Source organism: Pogonomyrmex barbatus, unplaced genomic scaffold, assembly GCF_055798465.1.
Source record: "Pogonomyrmex barbatus isolate J1 unplaced genomic scaffold, ASM5579846v1 scaffold2, whole genome shotgun sequence".
Lineage (NCBI taxonomy): Eukaryota > Metazoa > Arthropoda > Insecta > Hymenoptera > Formicidae > Pogonomyrmex > Pogonomyrmex barbatus.
Window position 1 is genome coordinate 22,689,971 of NW_028297116.1, and position 20,026 is coordinate 22,709,996.

The window sequence follows — 20,026 nt, forward strand, 5'->3', positions numbered from 1 at the left end:
ACGCGCGCATACCGTGAGTAAATATTGCATTTCGCGTGACAAGTCCCGACCGCGGTCCCTCTCCCCCCTCGCCGATGTCCTTCCCCCGTTGAGGCGCGATCCGGTCGCCTTTTCGTGTCTGCGTGGCACGTTGCCTGTGCGCCTCGTATCCTGCTCCTTGCGAAGGGTGGGGTCCTTCCGGAGCAGCAGGTAAACACGCGTCTCAGGACACGCGGGGCCCGGGGCCCGAGGCTCCCGCCGGGGGCTTCCCAGTGTCCTTTCGTTTGCGTCGCGAGTAGGTTCGCCGTCAGGATCATCGTCGGCTCATGTCCACGCCGGCCTGTCCTGAGGAATATTTTGAGGATCTCGTAGGTATTGTAATCTCTCCTGTTTGTACATTTTGGAATTGGCTGCGCTTACTAGAGTACTCGAAAGATAAAAATGCGTAATAAACGCGATCAGTATATACGCGATAGAAATATTTCCTTCTCGATTCTCGAAGACTCGCAGTCGTCCTGTCTCAGATTTGATTGGAGTGTGTGTGTGTGTGTGTGTGTGTGTGTGTGTGTGTGAGAGAATTGTCCGTGGTTCCATCGTTCCTTGTATCCGACTCGAGCAGGTGTGTTTATTTCATCGTGGTCGTAATGGGCGGCCGATGCGACTGGTGAATCAGAAGGATATTTTAATTTCCAATCGAGGAAAATCGACGTCGCCGGATTAGGTCAGTCATCAGTCGATTGAACGCTATACCTTCGTACATCCACGTCATCGTCGGGGCGTACTCGTTCGGAGCACCCCGGCCACATTCGTCCGTCATTCGCGCGACGTGAACATATATCTAACGTCACAGCCGAACGCAAGTCATCGATCGGCGACTCATGTTCACGCGGGGAGTTCGAACGTTCGGCCGTCCAGGAGCGAGGCGGACAAACGGATCCCACGTTAATTCAGATCCCACGTTGATTCTATCTCGGGGCTCGGAGATAATCTCGTGCTCGTGCCGGCCTTGAGCCGACACCTTCCTCACGTCCTACGACGCGATCGCGGCGAGAACGGGCCTTCGAATTTTGAAACCGACTCGCGTCGGTTTCATTCGTCCGCGAAGACGGACCAACCTAGCCTAGGTGCGTTTCTCGCCGTGTCGCGTGGATTTTACATACCGTGATATTCAAGTCGTAAATTGTACGACTGTTATCGATCAGCAAGTGCAGTCACGTGCGTCGCCGGTGATGCCGTTTTTCTTATAGTCCGCTCTAAATCCCAGGATAATTGATGTTTATTTCTCGCGAGTCGTAAGTTTCATTCCGACGGACGTGAAAATCCACGCGGATTATCTCTCGCGAAGATATCTCGATTATCGATAAGCCGATCAGCTGTGAGAAAACCTCTCAAGTTAACTGACTTCCTTTCCATAAATTGCTTAATTTTAATACTAAAGATTAATTTTTTTCTACTCTTTAGTTTTTTTCTATAGAATTGATTAATTAAATTTCTGAAGAGGATTGCACATCTTTCACCTGCTCCGTTTTTCGATTTCGAGAGAACGTTATTTTTCGAGCACCTCGTATAAATTTCCGCGTCAACGATCTTTTACTCCGAGCGTGAGTTGAAGTCACGCAAGTCGGCGGTATAAGGCACTTTAAAGCGATCGATGGATCGTTCGGAAAAAGAATGTACGATAGGATGGAATCGATGCATCTCTCCCGCGACGAGATGGATCATTATTCTTTCTCCTCCGGATCTTCTCCGCTCGCCGATAGGATACCTCCGGAGGGTGTCGAGTTTAACGACTGCGCCACTTCAATCGCTAAACTGTCAATCGCGTCATTAAAGCGTTGTAGTCGAAGTTCGACGTACGCCGATTAATGCGGCCGCATGCGTAAACCGTTATGCGAGTCTTGTGCGGGAAAAAAAAAAAAAAACACGACATGCCGACCCGCGCATATGCGTAACCCATTTTACTCTATCTTCGTGCATGTTATGAAATAATCTTCGATTTCCGATGAAAAATTCAAAAAGAATGAAAAAAAATTTACATTTTTTTCCAAAATTTATAAATATGTTCAATTTGTAAGAGGGGCAATTAGCGCCAATATTAATTCAAGCGTGAATTTACGCGCGTTATTTATATTTTGATCGCAGAAAAGGATTGAATTGGAAGGAGTGAAATATTTCTCGATTCTTTTTCCGATACACTCTATATTTCTCGCTAGCACCTGCTGGCAGCGAGGTCGTGAGATCACTCGGAGATTGTGAGAGCGTTTGATCAATGACGTACGAGCTTTAATAAAGCAATAACGGTAGTGTCTAAGAGCCCGAGACTCGCATACGCTAAACACCGTATAGATTTTAGTAAGCTTTACAAACATCTATTGGTAAAATTTTAAAAGTTGCGCGTTTTTCGAAATTTATGATAACTTATAATTTTAATCTCGATAATTGCGAAAATTACTTAACTTTTCAGAAGATTTATTTATACGACAATCCAAGACGGTCCAGTTATCACATCTCTTTCGAACCAAAAAGATTAAACTACATAGAACAATTGTGATTTAGACATAAATTTTAATGTTCGTTTACTGACATCGCCGATACATTCGTTACATTATTTGATTAGTTTTCTTATGCGCTAACGTAAAGTAAAATACAATAGTTCATCATGTGTATCTCATATTGTTAGCTGTATATTTTACATTAAGGAAAGTGGACATCTGGTCAGAGGAACACAGCTGGTCGACGACGACCGGCACGACCGGTGCAACGTGCAACGTGTTAAAATCGTGTCGGTCGCATTTCCCTCCCTCATCTCCGCAGCGGCAGCTTGCCGCAGCATTCGATTCGCTTATGGCATCGTCCGCTCGTCAGTAGAGTGCTTTCGAGTGCGGCGTGTGCGCGCGCCCGTCGAGAGAGATTCCCCGGGTGGTCGGTCCTCGCACGCGCCCGCTCTTTACATCGTCATTGTTTCCGCGGGCGGATCTTTACGGAGAGAGAGTGATCCTCGACTTTGTTTCCCGGGGCGATGGTGCAGCGAGGTAAAATCACAGCTTTTCAATGGCGATAATAACTCGAAGGGAGTACTCGAACGAGCGGGAAGATCGGCGATCGATAGCCGAGTAGACGGACATTTATACCGAAGATGTATGAGAATCATTTGTTTATTTCTTTGCTTGTGCACGGAAGAAGTCTGTTATCTGCCTTTCCCTCGCAATTCCCCAGCTCGCGATGCTTATATCCCTCTCCGGGATATTACAGCATTACGATTATGGCAGCACCTCTGACTTCCAATTGGCGAATATTTATCATCGGCGTCCTATTACATAGGACGCAAATCGCAAATTTTTCCATCTTCGTTCTCATCCCTCGCGAAGTAATTCTCGTATAATGCCTCGTATAATGCTGGCACAGTCGCGGTAAAACGCGACGTGACGCAGCTGCCACGTTGCAACCTGCAACGAGGTGATTGCCGCATAATTTCTCGTTGGCCGTGTGGCCGATATCGTAATATTCCGCGTTGTCGCGTTACATTACGTATATGAGATTAAAGCAAAACCGAATATCAGCTGGCGCGATTTGGACTCGGATTACAAAACAAAGCTCAAATACGAGGGTGCTCTTATCCGTCGTAAGAGTGCCAAAACTATGCGAGTATCTCGCGCAGCCTCATTAAAGAGCGTGCGTTCGAGCGATGGTAGATGCCATTCGCCTTCTATTTTTACTCCGGACATGTGCTAAATACGATCTCGTCACGCCTCTGTAGTCGGATATTGTTGTCTTCATCGCCTCGTGATGCCCGATCGTTAGAACTCGCGGCACCTTATTCCACGCGGAAAGCCATTCTTACGCTGCATCTCGTAATTACAATAGCGTCGGCCGACGCGAAACTACCATACGAGCTCCCCTCGCGCTCTTTGTTGCCGTTTTACACGAAACACCGTACAATACGGTACGCGTACCGGTTCTGCCGCCGATCGATAAACAGGAATAAAGAACCGCACGGTACTCGGTAAAACGCTTCGGCCTTTTTCTGGAGGCAAGTAACAGACTCAAACGAAATTTTGCACTCGAGGAGAGAGAGAGAGAGAGAGAGAGAGAGAGAGAGAGAGAGAAAATCATCATTTTTTTTTCTTCTTTTTGACAAGATTGCACTTGCTGAGCAAAGGATAACGGGATGATGCCAGTATTAAAAGGAAAAGGAATGTGCTGTTGTCTTTATTTTGAATATTCCACAAGATTGGTCGCAGCAGACATCAGACGACGCTAGACGAACATTTTTGGGGAAAGATATTATCGTATTTATATCGAGAGTATACTGTAATCGACTCTACACTATGTAGGACATAACGTGCTCTTAAAGGCAGTCACAACAGGCTCGTAAACCTGTACTTATTTATTGTGTAACGGAGATGTCATTAACCGCGTCGAGGATTACCCCGGTGACCCTGTTTGCGTTTATTTCCTACCAAGCTCGCGATTGTAATCGCGTCGACATCTCGTCTCGGGGAGGAAGGGGAGAAGAATATCCTTCTCGCTCATAATGCAGCTGATTTTACATGCGCTCGAGCCTAATAATCTGGAACGTAACAGGTTCTTTTATGGTGGCCCCTCTACGTTCTGTCGCGAGGTCCGCCTCCTCACGTAATTTATCGTTTATTCGCGTGGGTGTGCGTGCGTGCGTGCGTGCGTGCGTGCGCGCGTGCGTGCGTGCGCGCGTGCGAGCGGGCGTGCTGCGAGGCACGCACAGGCAACCTGCGTCCCGCGACTCGCTTTCCCTTTTTCGGAAATCCGGTTCCCTCCTTTCCTCCCCCCCCCCCTCCCCCCCCCCTCGATGAAGAGATAGAAAGCACACGACAATGCATTCGCATCGGGACGCCGTTGTATTATTCTTTCTTCTCGAATGTGATCGTTCGAGACGGAAGCGATTCGCCTCGCACGGAAATTGCGACCGCAAGATATCGGACGCGAATACTGCGGCTCATATTTGCGTTCCGCGCGTGGAAAGCGTCACGCTAAATGGAACTTTATGAACACTCATTGTCGCGGTGATATTAAAAATTTTTTATGACTTTACATCGTTATCACACAGCATACGATACGAGATACGAAAATCAGCATGTCACATAAAAAAAAAAATTATGCACTAACTTCTTGCTCGAGTCTGATGTTTCCTCGTCTCGATAGAATGACACTAATATGCACACGATCACGATTGCACGCGGCATATATATATATATATATATATACATATATACGGCACGGCATTCCATAGAATGACACAGATGCACGCAATTTCACGCACTCGCCTATTCTCACGTCATACATCCGCAACAAAAACACCGCTCGGTGACCGAAGATGTAGAGCGTAACACGCGTTGCACGCGCGTGATCATGACATTTTGTGCCATCAGAAACTACCCATAAAGAGAAGACGTAGATGTATATGAATTTTTTACGAGTGTCACGTGAGGAGAAAACGGCCGGATGAGTTCACGGCGCCTTTTAGCCGTTTCTCCCTGGCTTTCCATAAATGCATCGAATAAAGTGCGGGCGTCTCGTCCCGGATTGTTCGGCGAAACGTTTGCACGACAAACTCCGCTTCGCTTCTCCGCGAGGCTTTCGACATCGCGAATAATTGCCGAGGCTCATTGTGATTCAACAACGTCGGAATGCATTTTCGTCAGCGCCGCGCCGCTTAGCGCGCTCGCGACTTCAATTCGGGCTCATTTTTATTCATACGTCGCATGAATAAAAGCGCGGAGAGCGTGCGCGCGCGCGCGCGCGCGCGCCCGATGTATAATTTATTTTTTATTCCCTCCCATAACGTAACGCTGACTGGTAGCTAAGGACATTTTAAAAAAATTAAACCTTTCCCGGAGAGGGAGAGCAGGGCCTTGACACGATTCCAGACCGGGATCAGAACCGGAAAGGCGGGATGGCTCCTCCGTTCAGACGTTTGCTTGGCGCAATCAACGCGGTGGCTTAAAATACAGAAGCCGAAGCGATTCTTTATTGTCTCTGTGTTAGTTACCGGCCCGGCAAAACCCACGCTCAATTTAACAGGCACAAGGACTCGTTAAAAAGGACTCCCGATTGCCTCGGAGCCGAATCGTATTGAAATCCATACGTACGTAAAACATAAAACGGTAACGCGGAGGGATGCGAGGTGTATTCTCTCTCGCGGCTGTACGGCATTTACACGCGTAACTGGTCATTAGCTTAACGCGTATCCAGGGCCTTTAATTAAAGCCACATGGGAGATTAATGACGTGCAGTTAAAGCGGTAAAGTTGCGCCATGCGCTTACCATACATCATCGTACGTCAAATTTCGATCTTGGTAGCTCTTCGGGAGCGAAGCGAGGCAACGGCGATCGGCTGCCGCAACGCTCAACGTACTTTGACCGAGGTTTCTCTCTTTTTTTTATCATCCGGTATGCAGGCAGGTCTTCCTTTCGCGACATACGTCGCGCGCACGTTGCGAGCTCTCGTACCTCTTACTTCCTGCAGCGACAATGTCGATGATATCGCGAAGAATGTTTTTATGGGCGAGTGGACAATTAAGCGTTTGGACAATGGCGGATCTCTGGCGGCATGCATTTATGATATCGTAGTTTGCATAACGGCGACTATGAGAACATAAAGATCAACGTACAATGATCGCCCCCTAACGTGTCTGTACGCGTGAATCTGATTATTCTGTCGAATCAAACTTGAAATCATTACGGTAGCAATTATTATAATTCGATGATTGCGTCTTGCCAAATTTCAGATTTTGTGAATTCACGACTGAATACATAGTCATTCTTCCCTTCTATCTCGTTCATAGCTATTTTCAACGCAACAGTACACGTCAGCCGGATAAGCCATTTGTATAGTTACTTCCGCGATACCATTCGATTAAAGTTGGAACTACGCAATAAGACTATAATTCATGTTATAGACTTGGCGAATCATCGATATCGTCTTTTCAGGATTTTTAGACATACTTAGTCTTCCTAATTTTCGGATCTTCAACACGTAGTACGGAGGGAATTAGCGGTTAATTGAAAAGAAGACTGATACGAGCGAGAAGATGGAAAAGCCTACCACTCAAAGAGAGGCGCCTCCTGATTTAGCTGACACAATTTTTCTCAGACGTTTGTCGCGACGTCCCGGTCCCTCCTCGTCCGTCTCCTCCTCATTTCTCTTTCGGCCTGTCGCGGCAAGGAGGGGCGACAGTGAGAGTACAGTTCAAATGTCATTCTGGTTTATTTTCGTTTATATATAGACGCGGGAGAGTTCACCCGGTGTCACTTACCCCTGAATACCGGCGACGCTCGTCCGATGATTTTCAGAAAGCGAGGAGGAATTCCTCTTCCGTTGGGTGGCGAAGCCACAAAGATCTCGCCGAGGAGTACGCAGAAGCTTGTGTGATAAAATAGAAACGCGGCTTCTAATAATAAAATTAACATGTATAGTCGATTATCAATTCCGAACTTTTACTGTCTCTCACTTCGGCGAATCTTGCGCACAAGCCGCAATCCGTTCGTGCGCACCTTTATTTTCTGTGTTGCATGTCGGATGGACAAACCGGGAAAACGGTTCTAATACCGGTATTTGAACCGTCTAGCCGCGACAGTGGCTCTCTATTTTAGGTCGGTCTTCCTGCAATTTACCGTTTATTTTGTAACTTAATATTCCTCGCGAGCCTTCCTCGCTCTCAACCACGACATGCAGATAAAATTTTTATAAATATATTTGATCTGAGTGATTATCAAAGTGATGACATATGACGTAATAAATTGCCTGTGCATGCTATGTATGCCGAGAGAGAGAGAGAGAGAGAGAGAGAGAGAGAGAGAGAGAGAATATTTTCGATTTAATCGTAAAACATGAAAAATTACACATGTCAGCGGCAAATTAATATTTTAATAAGTCGTATATTTTTTTCAGATATTTTAATTTAACGATTACCGTGAATCGAGACGAGCAATGTGCAATCTTAATTTTTATTTCATTCCATTTTTCTCACGATGCAAGCCGAGCCTAAAAGGCAAACGTTTTCCTCGTCTCGAGCATGGGAAATCTCGTGTCAATGCACTCTGCGGCGAGACGAGAAATCATAAGAACAAATGGCATTTTGCATTTAGGTCACGCATGATAGACGCAACAGAGCCTCCCGTTGCATGTTTGCCTTCGACCACTATTCGCGTATATAAATCGATTAATTAGCGTTGTATGATTACGGATGACGTTTACTTAGCTCGCCGACGCAATGCATCGATCTGCTGACGATCTAATCGTCCCCTGACTTCTGTGTATGCGATCGTTCGCGTCGATGGCAGACACATGGATAGTGGAACGAAAGGAGTATAAATATGCGAAACGAGCAGATTTGAGCCCTCGGGCGCAAAGACAGATGCAGTCGAAAGAAATGGATGTATCGGCATACGAAGTATTTTAAAATCTCTTTCGAAGAACGCATAAGATAAGAATGTTGTACGTGCACGCGTCTCTTTGTACGATTGTGGAAGAGAAACGAGTGTGCTTCATCCTCTCGCGATTACGCGTCATTTGCATAACAGCACCGTCGTATTTCCCACAGCTGCACAGGTCTCATTGACCCTCGAATCGCAGGTAGCTTATCGAACTTGGTGCACGAGCTATCGACTCGCCGTCCCGAGATAAGGCCAGGTGCATGATCATGATACTTTTATTCTCGTTCTTCGCGCAATTTCCTCGATACGCATTTTCGGACTGGATATCGCGTTCTATCTTCAGCGATTTATCCAAAATACAAGATTTATCCAAAATAATATTTTTTTCTCTCGAGAAAGTTCTCCTTCATAAAATATTTGTTCTCATAAACTTTATATTTAATTGCGTTATATAAATTATTAGAATATTATTAATATAATAGGAGGTGTAATTTGGACATACTTTTTTAAATATCACCTCGAGCGTGAAATTCCTCGTTAGATTCGTCCAGGTCGAGTCTCCGCGTCGCGATACGACCACTATATCGCACTTGAATTCATAGCTGCGCTCTCGGCATTCCCAGACGGCAGCTCTCGTTTCATGCCCTGGTCATGCTTTCAACCTTTAGATCTTATTTATGTCCTCGGTGTACTTTTTCGTGAATTTTAATACCGCGCCAACGATACCTTATATCAGTGACTTATAAAGCATTATAACTCACTATTACCATTTGTAATATGTAGTTTCCCGACATTGCTGAAGATTGATCGATCGGGAACTTTCATGAATCTTAATACGCGAATGAATCTTAATCTCAACCGTAAATCATCGATCGCGAAGTTTTTCGTTTCCCATCGATGGCTCGCTCTCTTCGTGACCGAGGGTCGTTTGGCCAGCGTCGTGACGAGCATCGTCGTATAACGAAAAGGAAAAGGGACCGGTTGGAGGAGGCACAGGTCGAGGAACTCTCTCGTTTGATAGCGTGAACTTTGGGTTTGGCCGAAACCAGCATTTCGGGCTCATGTTTTACGTGGAATAAATCCTCAGCGGGAGAAAAGAATGACCCCCGACACGCGCTCTCTCTCCTTCTCTCCACTCGACGTGATCTTCGTGATCAGACGTCGTTTGTTCGCGATGACCCGTGGGGTCCACGGAAATTATGGTGGTCCTCCGTGAACGGGGGAGTCTCTCGGGGGGGTTCGGCCAGGTCGTTAGCGCATAAGAAGTCGCTGACATCCCGAGACATCTCGATGCCGGTGTAAATGAAATCCGAGAATCCATTGTGGCGAGAACGGATCGCCGATCCTTTCGACGACATGCCGGATCTTGTCGATTTCAATTGTCGAGCCCATATATCTCACCGGGTGCGCGCCTGCAAATAGAACGGTGATAGAGAAAAACCCTTGCGCGGATTATCCGGAAGATGGGAGATTTCCGTCTCGCGGACGTTCGTTGCTCTCCGTAACGATGATATTTCAGGACGGTGTAAAGAGAGGAGGGACGGAATCTTCCGCCTCGCTTCCGTCTTATCTCGAATTTATTTAACTCTTTCGTCACTATGCAAATTAAACACATGAGAGAGTGATTTTTATTACGGTGAATATATTTCATATTTATAGGAGGATTGATCATAAATTTTAATTTTTCCACACACGTCTCGAAGTCGAACTTGTTGAACTAGTTGACCTAGCTCGTTGGTAAACGAAGAATCCTTGTTGAAATTTCAAAGTTTGGCATCTGCCATAAATTTCAATTTTTATTAGAGATTAAGCTCGCGTCTCTTGAAAATTGTTCGCAGAAAAGCGTTCTCATTTCTCTTCCGAGAACTCTCGTTTGAAAAGTAAAGTTGCGTCAAATTATTAAAAATACAAACAAAGGATAATAGTCGTTCGCATGTGCGGTGATGCACGTTTTGTTACGACCGGGTCGAGTTCGGAAACAGATGTCCGGCAACCTCGCGAAGAAGGAACTATTACGCAAGCCGTAAAAGTGCTTACGGATTAACGATCCGTAAAAGACCACGATGACAGAGACCAAAAGGAGTTATTAGCGCTCTCCAACGACTTACATGGCACTTATCCGCTCGCCCGCATGTAAAATCGAAGCTGCTCGAGCCCGCTTATAATGACGGAGGCGCGTCATTATTTCGATCATTGAGAGTCTACTTGCGTCGTTTAACGGACATTCCATCAAAGTTTTCACATTCCATCAAAGTTTAAACATTTCATCGCGCGTGTGACACAAATAGTTTCAGCAAGAAGAAAAAATAATTTTCTTTTATCCCTTTCTCACATTGAATAACTTAAGAAATCTGCGGGGTAATTTGATTTTCGAACTTTTTTTTATAAGCAAGCGCCTAAATAAACCGTCTTGATGTTTCAATAATTTGACAAATTTCATGAAAGTCGAGAGAATAAAAACGAAGATTCCTCGCGAGCGGCATTTGAGGCGTGCGCGCGTGCGCGCGTGCCGGGCACGTGTACACGCACTCGCGATCCCCTTTAAATTCGTGTGCCCTTCCACATTTGTTCACGCGTTAATGCCCGAGCGCAAAGAGAGAAAGAGAGGAAGAGTGAAAGCCGGGAGGGACAGACGCGGGGAAAGACGCGGCACCGTGTGCCATCGTGGTTTTTTGAGTGTTCCAAAAATACCCTCGACTCGGGGAAAGATAAAGAGACCGGCTGTGGAATGGCGGGAGAAATCGGAGGGATCGGGCGAGAAAGTGCGAGAGAGAAGGAAAAGGAGGATGCGTCGAGAGAGAAAGCGAAAGAGTCCCAGCAGCAGAGACGAGATTGGGAATGCCAGTCCGCGGCAACTAGTCATCCTAGAAACGTGCTCGCGAGCGTGCGTCACAAAGGGTTGCGTGAAAAAGAGAAAAATCGCAAGCACATCTGGTGTAATCTGGCTCCTCTCGATCCTCCCGTTTCCTATTTCGCAATCGGAATAAATAAATAATTCGGCGCCGATTGGTGAAACTGCTCCGCGAATAAAATCCTCTCCGCTCGCGAAATTTCATCCGCCGAGATGAATCGAGATGACGTGCCTATGGGCGCATATTAATAAGTACTAAAAAATACTGGTAATAATTTTTTTAATTACGAAGGAGACTTCAATTTCTCTATTTGTTTAGCTGACACCAACGGGATTAGAAAGGGGAGATTGTATATAAGTAGTAATACGCGCAGGACAAAATAATAACGCTCGGAGTCGCATTTTAACGACCCTTATCGCCGCTCGGACTACAAGCCAGAGTGATGCGCGTGTAATATCATTCCCTTTGACATTCGCAGATCATCTTGCGATCGATATATCGGCTCGCGGCGACCGCACGTCGTCGACGACGCGCATCGGGCGCAATCCGCAGTGACGCGTTCGCGGCTAAGGATGCCCCTAAAAATCGAGAGCGGCACCTACACGGTGAACCCAGTCGCGAAAAAAAATGTCTCCAAGTTCCTCCTCTGGAAACATTGGCGGCGAAGGTAGGCAGTGAGCGACGTTTGAAGTGAAAGATTGCAAAATCTCCCTGGGAATTTTAACAGAAGAGTCCTCGAGACCTTTTAACAACAGATCTCCATTGTTCTGACATTAATATTGCGTGCGTTACACTTTTTTTGGATTGCATGTCTTTCTTTTTTCCTCATGGAAGATAACACGTTGCTATTGTTTTGGTGTACGACAGTTTTATTCGGAGCGGATAATTACATGTATATTAATGTAATTGACATTTAATGTGTGTTTCGTTAATATGTAATTAACGATAGGTTTATATTCCATTAGCATAACGTACAAACATCCATTGGGACCATTATACGTTCCACGGTGAGCAATTAGAACGTGAATAAGTCCCACCGAGATTCATTAGCGGCGCGAAGCAACGATGCGATTTCGAGCTTCTGCGATGCACGGAGATGAATCCAGGACTCGCGAAACAGGATTCGAGATTCACAAGGGTAGGGTTGGAATATCTGCGCGGTAAATGTCGCATTATTAGGAGAACGTCGAAGTTCCTCCTGTCTCTCTCTCTCTCTCTCCGGGAGACTCAGCTACGGGGGAAATTACGTTACGTTGTTACGTGTCCATGTGTATAATAACACTTTGACATTTTCCAACAACAATCAACAATCATCGATTTTATTCCCCGTCGGTCCACGTGCGCGTCCACGCACGCGAACACACATCAGCATCATCATTATCATCGTCATCAGGCGATCGAGCATGATTCGTTCACCTTGCACACCTTAGTCTTGCTTGGCCGCACGCCTGTACCCCGCCGATGCACTTTAAACCGTTAAACTCAGCAATTATGTCAGCGCCGATTTCCGCATCGTAAACAACATTGTACAATCACCGGGCAACCTTACCTACACGCGCGACTCGTTTCTCCAATCCGTTACGGCCGCCGTGTTATGCATTACACGCACGAGTGCAATCTGGAGCCCGATGCCCATTTTTTCGATCGGGGAACTGCATCGGTGGCAGTGAAAGCACTAGAAAGTACATTATACGGCATATATCTTAAAAAAAAAGACATGTAACATTTGAAAAACGCAGAAATTAACGGGGGGGAGTCCGTTTTTTGATTAAGCGGAAAAAGAAATTCCGATTGAAATCATCAAATTTCTGTATAAATCAATCAGAGGTTTATTGTTGGATTAACGAGATGTCCTGTTAAACTCAATTTTGAATAACTTCAACCGGAATTTCCGACTTGTTCATTTTAAAACAAAATTTTGGTGCAGCTACAAACCAAATTGTAATTAAAATATGCAATTCTAAACGTTTGTAAGTAACTTCGGCGTGAGAAACGGTTTGAGAAACGAGACGCTGCCTCTCATATTGTGTCACCTCGACGAAGCTTCCCCTGTTTCTATGTACATTACACTTTCGCAATTACATGAGCGAGTAAACGTGCGTTTCGACGGACGTTTCGTTTTTTTTTTTTTTTGCGCAAGACGTCACGGGGCTGTCGCGCAAAAAGTTTAATCGCTGATGTGAGAACGATTTTATTGCATGCAGTTTGATCGCATCCGGTATGCACCCGCTTGATCTGATCCGCGATGCGGTGCATTCGTTTCAGTCGCACCTTCTGCTAATCTCTCGTCATTCGCCTCTCTTCAAAATGGGATTAAGTACGCTTGTCTTTTAAGCAAAAAAAGTGAAGCGGCTGAAGCGAACGGACCGATAACTCCCATTGGGATTCGCGGCGAATGACCGATACTCCTCGCGCAATTAGCGCGTGCAATTAACACCGGCGCCAATTTGTCGACGATTTAATTCGCGCGCCAGAGCTACTTGCACGAGTCTCTCATCCATGATGTAATGAATCAATTGTCGGAAGCTGATGGCCGCTCCGCAATAGTCCTCGAAATTTAGGGACACGCCGTTTTCTGAAATGTCCCTTAACCCAACCCGGATAGTGCTCGTTCAATTCATAATCGCGTAATGTTTCCGGTGTCAATTTTTACCATTAATAATTTCTTATCGACCTAAAAAAAATATTTTTTTTTTACGATTTACGATATGCGGAGGTTTCGTGCGCGTAATGTAACGTCGGGAAAAATATGGGAAAAATATGGCATTGCCGCGTGTTTCGTGACTCGCGGTAATAAAAACCGGCGCTTTATTCATTGTCCCGATATTATTATGCAGCGAAATACACGAAAGTCACGGTGAAATTAATGAGACTGCCTGCGCGTAACGTATGATGTTTGTCTTCGTTAAGTCATGAATCTGACCATTATTGCGTCGCGAAAAAAAAAAAAAAAAACTCTCCACTCGGAGAGTTTTCTCCGCGTATGGATATTAAAGCGCCGTGAGCACCTATCGGGCGGTCATGCGCTACGCGAATTCGATATCGCTAATTATTCTCGTTACATCGGTAATGAAGAGAATATCCAGCCAGTTGATATGCAGCGCGCTGCGGTGAAAGAATTCCAAGGGGATTCTCGCGAACAAAACCGAAAGCTCTCGCCCGTGAGGAACGCCGTAAAATCTATTTTTGCCCGTGTCTCCGAGATTCCCAACATCAACGTTACGTTGTCGAGTCTCATGAGACAGGATCCCCCCCCCCCCCCGCCTCCCCTCCCTCCTCCCTCCGCTCCTCTCGACTGTAATATTATACATGCAGAATACTCCGATCCGCTGAGAAACCGGCGATCCCTACGTTCACCGTTCAGGACTCATTGCGGTGCCGCCAGTTTCCGTCCAAGCTGTTCTCGAGCTCCCTCGGTGATACACGAAACTAAAAGAGGCGATTGGAGCGACCGTAACTTATCGGTTGTCATTACGCGAGTGTCACGCGCAAAAAAGCAGTCGCGGTGATCGCGGATGCGAATGCTAATTCGTGCCGCTTTCACGCTTGCTTCGAGGCGAGACGTGACATTCACAAAAGAAACGGAGAAATGCAACTCGTTTCGGTTTGGACCCGGTAAGAGCCACCGGAAGACGGGCCTTTTAACGAGAACACGCCTTGTTATCAATCGAGGTCACTCTCCTGAACTTGTCCGTTCTCTGGATGTTTTCAAACTCGAGTCGATCTATGTCAAAGTCTCGCGCTTGGAACTTGATATTCTCCGGAGAATTACGAACTGGTTCTCTTAGTATCGCTATGCAGAGTGCATCGATAACAGGCATACTTAGCGTACTCAATGTACCTCTTGTTGAGAACAAATTAAAATTCTTTCTTAAATTGAATTTAGATAAAAGATTGATTTTTAACATCGGGCCAATGTGACAAATGTTAAAATTTTTATCTTATATATATATTCAATATTCAATATTAAAAGAGATAACTTTATCCGTCTTATTCCCTTTGGATTTCCATTTTTAAATCTTCGTAGTTGTTGGATTTCCATTTCAAATCTTTCAGCTATGGCGGATTGAAAATCGCGAAAAATCCCGCGAAAAGAATGATCAGAGAAATCGTCATTTCTAAAATAATTGGAAGTGTCACCGATGCGCCAATGAGATCGCGCACTGTGTATCAAAAATAAAAAAACCGCACCGAGAACGCTCGAGAACGCTTGGGACACGCGTGACGTCAGCATATGGGATGAGAACCGGACTTGTGCAGTGTGCACGAGGACCGCGTGGACGAGGAACGGCGTGCGAACGAGCAGCCTCGACGCGGCGGCGGCGGCGGCGGCGGCGGCGGCGAGGTGGCGGGTCTGGAGGACGTCGACGACTCCTGTACCGCGACGGTGACGTCGTCGGTACCCGGAGCCGGTGGCATCCGCTCGCATCGACGAAATAGACCGCTCTCCCTGGCCGTGCAGCCTCTCAACTATCACCGTCTGGACCCCGATCCTCGACCACCGGCGCAGATCGCCATCAGGCACCATCCCAACATGACCAGCCAGGAGAGCATCGGCAGCTGCAGCCTGGACGTCGATCGCTCCGCGTCCGACCGATCAGGTTGGCTATCCCGCATTGAGAGACACGTAATCTCTATGGTTACGAGACGCGTTGTTACTGATAAGAACCGATAAGGCGATTGTCGCGCTGTTATTGAGAAGCATACGTGAATAAATTATTTTTATTTTTTTTTTTTAAGCCGGCTAGTCCCTCTCAAATTGTCTCAATTATCATTGAGAATGTCCAAGAGGAAAGAGATACGTCCATAATTTACGATATTTAAGAATTAGATTTGTAAATAATGTTTAATTAAGGTTTCGCGGAAAGACAAGAGCTGAAAGTTCTAAAGGTGTTTTTGGATGGATTATTTTCCTCAAGTGTTGGTATATTTTAGAAAGAATAATTTAATTTCTTTGATTTAGGGAGAACTTTGTGGCGAGAACAGAAGAAGAAGATCAAATCTCGCAAAGAATTCCCTACGAGAGCTCGGTCGGGCCGAGAATGATTAGACACGTCGCTCGAGCGAGGAAGTCATTTCGTAGAAAAAAGTGTGCCTGAAAGAACGTGGGATTATATCGTAGAGTTTATCTCTTAAACCAGTTCTTTCAATTATCTTAAAACGGGACACTTAATTGACGCTGAAAGCCGCATGTTAAACAACTCCGATATTATTTACTTAATCAGCAAAATATCACGTTATATTTTACTTCAGTTCTTTGCGAAAAATAAGTATTATTATCGGTTGTTGACTCTGATTTATGCGTCGCGGATTGGAAAATTCGATCGGAAAGAAGGAACTACGCACGAGTAAAATTAAATTATCTCTTTTACGACGATCTCAAATTTGCGTCCATCGTCCTCGAGATCCATGCAAATTTTGGAGACTTCAAGGTCGATCAGGTCGCCGATCCCTCCACCGTTACTTTCTCGAATAGATCGGTGGACGCTTGTTGCCCGCTCGAAATGCCGATCGGATTTAGATCGTAGGTGAGTTTGCACCAAGTGCAAACGCGTTTCTTTTCCTCGTCGTTGCCAAGAAGGCGGTGACGGAGGAGTGTCTGCCCGCGAGAGAGTCTCTCTGCTCAGTGTTCCAGGACCGTCGCGGCGATTTAGACAGCCGCGGAGAACTCGTCGCGGGCTCGTCTCGATTCCGCGAATTGTACCAGTCGATCGTGCTCGAGAAGTGTGACCAAGCTGGATTTCCGGTTGTTTCGGCGTAGCGAGCCGCTCCACCGGTTTCCCGGTGCAGGAAATAAGGTCGCGTCGCGACTACGTCGCGAATAAGATTCGTTTAACGCGAGCTGGCGTGTGCATAGTGCGTGGGCGGCAGCGCACTTTTCGAAGGTGAATGTCTCATCCTGGCCGAGCAATTGGCTCGCAGACGGTTAATGAGAAGCACGGAATGAATTGAAATTTCCTGAATCTAAATAGAAGCGCGATAGAAGGAGCTTCTGAATTCCAGCAGATAAACTTAAAGATTTAATCTACGTAACTCCGGCTCATTGTTACGAAGCAGGCTTACAGCAGGTTTTACAGAATTGTAAAATTTCATTTGATCGCGCGATACGACGTTCGCGTTTCTACGTCTTTTGTAAACGTCTTCGTCTTTGCGAAATCGTAAATCGGAGCCAGAAAAAGCTCGAGAAGCTGCCGCGAGTGTTAGATCGGAATTTTCTCTTTCAGAGAACACTGTGGACTCCGTGTCCGAAAAGACTCTGCACAGTCTGAATCTATCTAACGGCGAGCCGATATCGTCACCCGAGAACTTGGCGAACGGTAGCAGCGAGACGCTGCAGAAGTCGCACCTCACCCCCGATGAGAAGAAGCTGAACGCCAGCAATGCTCAACGCGGCAGTCCGGAACCGGAGCAGCTGACGGCAGCGAAGAAGCCTAGTTATTTGGGACTAGCGTGCAGCATAAGCGGCTACTCGGGAATCACCAGGTACGACAGTAAATTGAGGGAAGGATTTCGCTCGAGAGACAGCAGTCCCGGGACGAGGCTGATCACGAGGGACACGAGCCCTGCAGGTTTCAGGTAAGGCGTCCGCGTCGTTTTTTTTTTTTTTTTTTTACACCGCCATGAAATGTACGCGAATCTCGATTAGAAAAGAAATAAAATAAATGTTCGAAAAAAAAAAAAAAATGATAGATCCAACGAGAATCTCAACGTTCCGACGCCTCAACATCCGCCTAAGAGCCAGTCGATATCGCCATTAGCAATGGAGAGACAAAACGGATTTACGAATGGTGTGAAGGAGGAGTGCAAGATCGAGACATACATGGAGAGTAGAAGTTCGATTAGTATGACATGCCAAGGCTACTCGGAAGTCGACAAGGCGGTGTCTTTACACGCGGCCTTTCCCGAGCTCAGCCCCATCAGAATGAGCACTGCCGCCAACAAACGGAGCCCCGGATTATCCCCAATGATGTCCTGCGGTCAACAGAATAAATCCATGGGTTTCTCCTCGCCGAAACAAGGTAATAATAATAATAATAATAATAATAATAGCAATATTCCTGTTGACTTTAATTTTATTACATTTTTTTTCTTATAATTTATTTTATATAGTTAAATTTAAAACCTAATTCTTTTTTTGAATATTGATAAGTAATTTTAGTATCGTCAGAAATTTTGAAATTTTTACTCGTGTTAAAAGAGCGAGTTTTAAAAATATTTAATTTATCGTTAAGTTATGAGTCATGTTACATTGACTCGTATCTATTTATGTTTTGACATCACCGTTAATACTTAACGATTGTTGTCTTTCGTGGTAAGAGATACATGTGCGTTAGTCTCTTTTGTACTGTGTGTGAGTTCTGCTATACACTTAATATATTTTCTTCGGTTCATTATGTTTTCTCTGAGAAATTTTCTGATTAATTTTTTTTTACTTTATTTTTTTCGTTTTGTAGTTTCAGGTGCATCATTTAGTGATACCAGTATTCTAAACGGCTCATCAGTGGAAGTTGAGAGTCAAGTGATAAACACCTCATCAAGTAGCGAGAAATCCTTCATTCAACAGCGAGTGGAGCGTCTATACGGTCCAGGTGCTCTAGCACAGGGTTTCTTCTTCAAACGCAGCACTGCTAAGATAAACATCAGTGACAGTAGTTTCAATAAATCCAGTAATAACAATGACATTTCGACAGACAATGCGAACGCGGAGGAATCGTTGAAAAATCTACCTGTCTTGCGACATCTGCGCCCAGAGTTTCGAGCGCAGCTCCCTGTAGTTAGTAGTAGAAAGCCCACGGACGGTACAGAACAGGTCATAAAGCCACTACAAAGGTGAGGATTTATACCTTAGCTAAATAAAATGGAAACCGTTTTATTTCATCTTGCTTCTTTGACGACAAAATATTTTTACTATTTTCAGGGTAACACCAGTGACGCGAAAAACCGAGCAGAAGAGCCCCCCGACTACAAATTTACAAAAAAGCGTAATGAGAAGAATTCCGATAATCGTAGAGGGTGACGTACCACAGCGCGATACTACTAGCAAAAGCATACCCGATCAGCAGCCAGCTGCGCCAAAAGTAGTATTACCTGTGTTAGAACCTAGCGCTAGCTCGACGAACATAGCGAAACAGGCTCAAGAAGCGGAAAAGATCGAAGAAAAAGATGGTCATTACTTTATGAAGGTAATTGAAGAACAGAAGAATATATATTATTCGAAAGACATATTGTCAATGTTAAGAATTCATAGACGTGTTTTCTTCACGTTTTCAGTTATTGAAACAAGAGACAGATAGACTGCTGTCATTGGCCGCGTCTGCAGAAGCCGAATTAGCCGGCGGCGATACTGTTGCACTGCCAGAAGAAGCAGCGGGTAAGCTGCGATCTGCCGCAGGAAAGGCCCGATTATTAACCTCGCAGAAAATGCAGCAGTTTGAAGGATTATGTCAAAAGAATATTGTAATTTCTTTACATTTCTATAATTACCTCTTTTTTTTTACTTGGAACATTAGATTATAATTAACGGTTTATATCTTGATATTTTAGAATCAGGTGCCGGGCGAAGAATTTCCAACGACAAACGAGGATTTGGCTGGTTTTTGGGACATGGTGATGCTACAAGTTGTTCAAGTTAATGAACTTTTTGATCAAATAGAAAAACTGAGGAAATCGCAATGGCAGGAGGTATGTTTAAATATTATTATTGATTATCGACCGAATTTTATATATATTCATAATTAAATATATACGAGCTTTCTAATTTATTTCTTTTTTAAAAATGAAAC

The 20,026-nt window shown here is 45.3% G+C and overlaps 1 protein-coding gene across 1 annotated transcript in view; it reads left to right on the forward strand.

Annotated features, from left to right (window-relative positions):
- LOC105430173 (uncharacterized) overlaps positions 1-20,026 on the forward strand; it is a 36,622-nt gene that overhangs the window by 14,540 nt on the left and 2,056 nt on the right. The window contains 7 exon segments of the mRNA XM_089077094.1: positions 15,504-15,844; positions 17,468-17,819; positions 17,934-18,262; positions 18,698-19,073; positions 19,162-19,426; positions 19,515-19,700; positions 19,788-19,925. Of these exon segments, the coding sequence (XP_088933220.1) occupies positions 15,504-15,844; positions 17,468-17,819; positions 17,934-18,262; positions 18,698-19,073; positions 19,162-19,426; positions 19,515-19,700; positions 19,788-19,925 (1,987 nt within the window).